Source organism: Xiphophorus maculatus, chromosome 5 (assembly GCF_002775205.1).
Source record: "Xiphophorus maculatus strain JP 163 A chromosome 5, X_maculatus-5.0-male, whole genome shotgun sequence".
NCBI lineage: Eukaryota > Metazoa > Chordata > Actinopteri > Cyprinodontiformes > Poeciliidae > Xiphophorus > Xiphophorus maculatus.
The window spans coordinates 29,405,053-29,412,276 of record NC_036447.1 but is presented as its reverse complement, the minus strand read 5'-3'; the positions used below and the strand labels follow the sequence as shown (position 1 = coordinate 29,412,276).

Sequence of the window (7,224 nt, the reverse complement as noted above, 5' to 3'; positions counted from 1 at the left end):
TAACAAATAAAACTGAATTCATTAAGCAGATGAGAAATTGGCTCTGACATAAACCCTGAAGCGATCAATACGTCACACCTTTGTTTCCAGAAACAGATTCAACCACTGTATTCTGGGAGGGAAAAGAGGCAGCATCTTTCTTTCATCTAATTATTTTCCACAACAGTGAAGCTTGTTTTTTGGATGTTATTTTGTTTAGAAGTACAGTAGACAAAGCTAGCTATTTGCACTTAACTGATTTTTAATTATAAATGCGCACACCAACGGTTATTCTTTCAGAAAGACCCCCCAACGTCTGCTGGCGAATGGTTTGATCCGGGCTATAAAGGTCGGGTGCGCCGCTCGCTCGCGCTGAAAGGTCTGAAATCAGAGTGAAGTTTTCTAGTCTAACGGTTTATCTGCTGAGTCACTGCCAAACCTTCCGACCATGGAGTGGACTGCGATGGAAATCAACCCCGAGGTGGGGAAAAACGGCTGCTCCATCGATACTTTAACTGTTCTTCAACAAGAACCGTGAATTGTAATATTTTTGTTTTCATTTTATTTCAGATGCTGAACAAGGTTGGTATTAAACGTTAGAATCAATAATGGCGACAGTTGGTAACCGTTAAATCCAACCGTCAGGTAAGTTTCACAGCAACTCTTAAGTCAGGACTGTTGCACTGAAAACAGAGTACCGACAGGTTTCTGATGGAGGAATATAAAGTTGACTTATTATTGTGGCGTATTTTAATAAATTCTTGTAAGCAACGAGCGGTGGAAGCGTGTGAGTGTGTGGGGTATTAAAGGGCGACAGCATCCTTCCTGTCTGGGCTGCAGGGTGTGGTCTGGACCCCGACCTAGCATCTTCCAGTCGCCTCTGTCGCCATATCGCTCTCGTTTGCTTCCAGGTGTGAAGCTGCTCGCTCTTAATGGACGACTTTTGCGTGTTTCAGATTATGCGCAAGCTCGGTGTGAGTGGACGCTGGCGTTTCGTGGATATTTTGGGTCTGGAGGGTGAGCAGCTAACCGCCGTCCCGAAGCCATCCTGTGCCCTGATGCTGCTCTTCCCCCTGACGCAACAGGTAATTCATGGCGAGCTGGAAGGCTGGGGGGCTGTTTAGGTGGGATGGCTGGGCAGGCAGGGAGAGAGGGGTAAGAATCTGAAGACTCGGTCTGACATGCTGGGAGTCCACTGATGGTCAGGAAGTGAATCAGCAGATGTCTTGTGTCCAGATTGATCTGTAGGCTATTAAAGGCCAATCTCTCTGATCAGATGATTATAGTAATAAAATTTAAACTCATCAATTCAATACAAATGATGTATTTCAAGGAATCTGTAAGGCGTTCTATGGCGCTAATGGAGATTCAAAATGCCGTTTCTCACAAAGTTGAGACATTGCAAACCACCAATAAAGTCAAACTGTCCAGTTTATTTTCATAGTACATTTCAGCAACATGGCAGTTCGAAATGCTTTAAATCATAAAAACATTTAAAAAATCAAGTGCATCATCAAAGCCAACACATCAGACATTCCATTTTGTCAAATCTTAAAATCAACAAACATCAAATGTTAAATTCTCCAAAGCAACTTTTGGGTTTTTAGTCTTGATTTAAATGAACTCAGTATTTCAGGTGTTTGCAGTTTTCTGGAAGTTTGTTCCAGAATAAAGGATTTTGGTACAAAAAATGTTGGTGAACTGAAAAGTGAGTCCATGTACAGCAGGGTGCCCAGAGTGGGTCCTGGAGGGCCGGCGTCCTGCATGTTTTAGTTCTCTCCCTGGTTTAGCACACCTGCATCAAATGATGGCTCATTAGAGGCCTAAGAAGAACACTGACATGCTGAGGAGGTTACTGCCACTAGGGAAAGAATGTATGTATGATGATGGTATGTGTTCTGAGTAATTGTTTTTGCTCATTTTGTTTGAATTACGCCGGCATGACGGCTAATTTCAGCTTTACTCTGGACGTCCAGCAGATCGGATTCTGTGTCAAACTCATTAGTCGGACTTTCTTATCTGAAGACTTTAGAAAACTGAACCCTGGTTGTTTCCCCGCTAAGCGGAGGTTGGAGCATTCAGATTATTTTTTAGAAGGGGTTTAAATCACTTTCAATTCATCTCAACGACTATGTGGATATGTAAGTAACCCTTTCTAAAACGCCTGTATCAAAGTTGACAAAATGTTTAAACCCTTAAAAAAGGAAGCTACATTTTCCCCGAGTTAAAAGCATGGGTTTGTTTTCAGATGGGTCTAAAACGTGAACTAAAAGGTAGTGTCAGAGCTCCTGGTTCCTTTTTGTAACTATCGTGAAAATTATTTTTAAGCCTTTGACTAGTTTTGGGGGGGTTTAAGCAGTGTAGCTTGGACTTGTATTATGAACAACTGGCGGAAATTTGCCCGTCATTTGTTTCCTGCAGAAATGTTCAACTTTCAGATTTCTCTTGATAAACAGCTTTGTTGTACAAACTTGAAATGCCTCCCAGATATAGAATGGACGGCCTCGTTTTCATTCAGTGAAACTATGAATGATCATCACCAACTGTTGTTGGCTGCAGATGAAATCAGACTAACTGTCTCTGTGCATGGCAGCATGAGGCGTTCAGGACCCAGCAGGCGAACAAGATTTCAGGAGGTTCTGACGTCTACTTCCTGAAGCAGGTCGCCTCTAATTCCTGTGGCACAATCGCCCTGGTGCACGCCATCGCCAACAATAAGGCCAAAATGACTTTCGGTGAGTGCAGCAATAAAAACATTTACATATTTTGTAGTGGTAAAGGTTAATCTTTTTTTTTTTTTGTAGTTAGGATAAAAGTAAAACAAGTGTAATTTGAGGTGATTGGTGCTTTGCATCTACAAGTTGAGTCTTGATTAACAGTAGGAACAAGCTGGCTCTTGACATGAGAGTTTTTTCCCAGGCCTGGTCTGTATGTAAACAATACTTCAACCCAGTGTTGTAATATTACAACTCTATTTCAAGCAGACAAATGTGACTTTTCTCCTGGTTTTTACACAAGCATGAAGCTTGAACACTTTTAAATTTTGAAATGCTATTTAATAGGACATGTGTTTCCCTTGACAGGGTTGCAAAATGCCAAAACTTGAAAAACCTAATCCAAGCAGGATCTGACAGTACTAGAATAATCAAAGTAAATCATTTCACTTTTTTTGGTGGTCACTAAAACATCTAGAACATGTGTACATGTCACTTTTTTGCAAAATGTGGTTATTTTTTGTTTTGTTTTTTACAAAACCAAATCTCAATTGGTGTTTCCTCAGTGTATTATAAGCCTGGTGGGTCACCAGGCTTTACTAGCGACCCCACCAGGCTAAACATTTTTATATATTGTTTTTATAAATCGGTGATAAAGACGGATTAAGCTAGGTTTATAGTTTACAAATTGATTCGGGCTTTGGGGCGGTGAGCATCAGTTGTGCTGCACCAGCCTTTTGGTCTCTCTATTTCCAAATGTCTGATCATGCACCTCCAAATTTTGTAGCATGACTTAATTTTATGCCAATTAAAAATTAACCATGGTGGACTGCCCTCCCACCAGGCTTACCATGTTTCCTGGGGGAAACCCTGATATCATATTTTAATCTCCAAAGTATTGCTACAAAACTGTCCATGGTTGAACTTCTCATTTGTCTGTTTGGGTTTTCCAGGCTTAGTCAATTGTAAACTTATGAAATATTCATATTGGAGAAACAGACAATCGCCTGTCTCGGAGCAGATCAGCCACAATGTAGAGATGGCTGACTGTGCTTGAGCCGACCGCTATGCTGACTTGACAAATGTGTTTAGAGAACGGCTCAGTCCTGAAGACCTTTCTAGATGAGACGGCTGGCATGTCTCCAGATGAGCGTTCCAAACATCTGGAGGGAAACAAGGTAATGTACAGACTAAAGAGAAACGCTTTGTAACATGTCAGTCTGTTTTTCAATAAATAGAACTTTTTTTTTTTTACATGAACCCAAAATAATCCAAAGCAAATTGTCAGTCTTGCATGATTAGCTGCCAGTTTTCTTTCTGCCACAGGGGGGAGCTATAGGCTGAATTATTAACATTGACACAACCTGCCAAATCTCTTCCTCTAGGTAATCTGTGAGGCTCACAATGAGGTTGCAAGAGAGGGACAATGTCGGGTAAGATGCATTTATAAACTGTGGCAACAGTTTGATGAGTCGTACCTTTAAACCAGAAACTTTTACTCTTATGCATATTAACACTAGTATTAGGAGTTCTGAGATAAACAACTGTCAACACACTTCTTTTTTTTTCGAATGCAGCCAGAAGGTGAACAAGTAAACTTCCACTTTATCGCCTTTGTGAATGTGAACGGACAACTCTATGAATTTGGTAAGCATGTAGACACTTACCCTAATCATGTTTTTGACATTGATTCATAATGGAGCGATCTCTGTGTCAAAGATGGGAAGATGAACGGACCAGTGAACCATGGAGCAACCAAAGATGAGACCTTTGTCACTGTAAGCTAAAAAATAACAACTTACCTTTTGTATAAATTGTTCTCATTTGATGATAAACTGGCTGGAGTTGTATATGAAAAGCATTCAAAAGATCCTTATTGTAAGATTTTTTTTAATTTTATCCTAATGGTATCAAATCATTTTTGCACTTTAAATTTAAGAATCCACTTTTGAGTTTTCTGTCTGCAGGATGCAGCCAAAGTGTGCCGCAGCTTCATGGAACGAGAGAAAGATGAAGTCCGCTTCTCGGCTGTGGCTCTCTGTCAGTCTTAAATGATTGTGACCAACTCAAACAAATTGTAAGCGACATTGTTCTACAGCATTTACATCGCAAACTGTTAAGAGATGACCCACAGTTGTCTGTGCTTTCACATCTGGAGGCACTATGCACTAGAATACATTTCATCCCCTCAACTGTAACGTGTTTAGCATTAGCACAGAACTCTGAACTTTATTTTGCCAGTGTTCCAAGCTTATTGAAAATTATTCACAAATGCCACTGATCTGTGAAACATCACCTGTGCATGTCATTAAGTTTTCTATGTTCATCTGTCAAACTTCAACTGCTTTAACACCTTTTGTGCCAACAAGATTGAAACTGTGGAAACTACTTCCTGTTCTGCATGCCTTTAGTTGTTGTAGTTCACAAGGACTGGGCATTAACAACTCAGCTCCATTAGTTTCACAGTATGCAATACTTGAGTCGTTTAGGGCACAGTTTCAGGAAACTTGAGTCTTTCCCCCCATGTTTTTGAATGGACTTTGTGGAAATGGTTCTAGAATCAACAAGAAGCATCGGATAATTTCAGATTTTCCAGACATCTCATTAAAGTGACGGTGTAGTTAAAGTGCTCTTGTAGACTTGGTTGATGTGCTATTTTAAGGTAACTGCTTCAACTTTTTCATTTGTTTACCTTTATGCACTTTTCAAATGGTTTGCTGCTGTTCAGCTATGGCTATTTAATAAAACTGAATTTAAAGTTGCATGTGTCTCAGGAGTATGTATCTCATCACTCTCTACTCTGTAGGCCAAAGCCTCTGCAGATTTTTTTTCCTCATTAAAAACTCATAAAATGTGACTCCACCTCTGTGCCTTAATGAATAATCCAGACTATTTCAAACTATTTAAATTATGAAACTGCCCTAAAGTCTTGATTTGCCAAATGGTAACTTTAACTTGCCTGTCCTACAATATTTGGGTATGTTTCAATTAAAGGGGCAGTATTCTGTGAAATTGGCTTTTGATCTTTGTTACATTACTTCAAACATACCTAGAGTTTCTTTCATGCCTGTAACATTAAATTGACATCAAGATTTATTTGCACTTATACACTCTTGCCAGGTATTTTTGGACCACCTTTGAGGACAAAGATCCTCCTCAGAGCTACAGTTTCCAAACTTCTGCCTCAGAGCAGCCCTCCCCTTACTCAGCTCCTTCAGACTAGCCTGCAGCAATTGGCAAGCACCTGGTGGAACTCCACATCTGCTGAGCTCTTACCAGCTACTTGGTGAAGCACTGGTAAAAATGTTGGGAGTGATGGCTTCCTGAATGTGAAGTGTTGGAAAGTTTCTTAGAGACTGAAGCCAAAGATAAATTACAGTACAATTAAAGCATATTTGAAATCTACATTTTCACAACTGAAGGTGACAGTAATTTGTGCTATAAAACACTAAGTAGCTGGAAAATACAATACTGCCCCTTTAACTCACGTCACATCCTGCCTTTGGATGCTTGATGTAATTAAAGGCCCAAAGCCAATCAGGATCTGTGAACATAACTCAGGCAGTTTAAGTGTCTTTCCTAAAGAAAGTGGATCTTTAACTTCAGCACTAAATCTAGTGTGGCATGAATGACCACTATAAATGCATCAAGAACTTTATCCCAGAGGACAATGCTGAATTTTTTACTTACTCTGTTCCTGTTTTAAAACTTTAGTATTTTTACTAGAAATTTTTAATTACAAATTTCTAATTACATGATGTAATTTAGGAAAATAAAACTCTTTCATAAAACCTACCAAGGCCTGGTTCTCTTTACTTTGGGCTTGTTCTAGAATTTGGCTGCTATTTAGCATTAAGTGGCAAAATTAAGACATGAATGACACCAGCTGGTGTCTTAAAGGCACAGCTCTGCACCGAGAGCCTTAACACCAAATTAGAGAAAATGTTGACACTCTTACTGGGCTTGTATAAAGCTTGCATACAAGCTTATTTTTAGCGCCTGGTTTGTATTGCAACGTCGCCAGAAGCGTGATTTTAGGTAAAATCACAACTTTTATCATCCCCCCCCCTAAAAAAATTACAAATTGGCATATTTGATACCCTCTGTTGTTGTGGTTGTTTTATTTTGTTTTTTAAGTTCATAAACTGCTCAAGAAATGTTTGGAGATTGGCCAAAGTTTTCTGAATGTTCTAAGCTCATGTTGACTGAGAACTCTTCCCATTCATTTTTGTAATGTCATCACAACCTGTAACCTTTTCATTTTAAATCAAAAATATTTTCTTTGAGCTAAACTGTGAAACTCTTGGTTTTGAACATTTTGAGGGCTTCATTGGAAGAAGAAGAAGCTTTTTTGCCTAAATCAACAAGGTCCTGAAACCTGATGAGTCTTTCTACATGTTCCACCCTCCCCACAGTCTGAAAGCATGCATATTCATTTGCCAAATTAATTCTTGCTATTGTTCTCAAACCCTTTAAAACTTTCCACATTTTGTCACATTAAATACATAAACTTTATGTATCCAAAGCACAG

The 7,224-nt window shown here is 39.4% G+C and overlaps 1 protein-coding gene across 1 annotated transcript; it reads left to right on the top strand.

The window, feature by feature from the left end:
- Positions 1-340: 340 nt before the first annotated feature.
- Positions 341-5,455, top strand: uchl1 (ubiquitin C-terminal hydrolase L1). Its single transcript, XM_005809385.2, has 9 exons — positions 341-460; positions 550-561; positions 936-1,064; positions 2,573-2,714; positions 3,786-3,871; positions 4,079-4,126; positions 4,271-4,340; positions 4,413-4,471; positions 4,661-5,455. Exons 1-9 carry the CDS (start codon positions 428-430, stop codon positions 4,742-4,744), a joined length of 663 nt encoding a protein of 220 aa, XP_005809442.1. The 5' UTR covers positions 341-427; the 3' UTR covers positions 4,745-5,455.
- Positions 5,456-7,224: the final 1,769 nt, after the last annotated feature.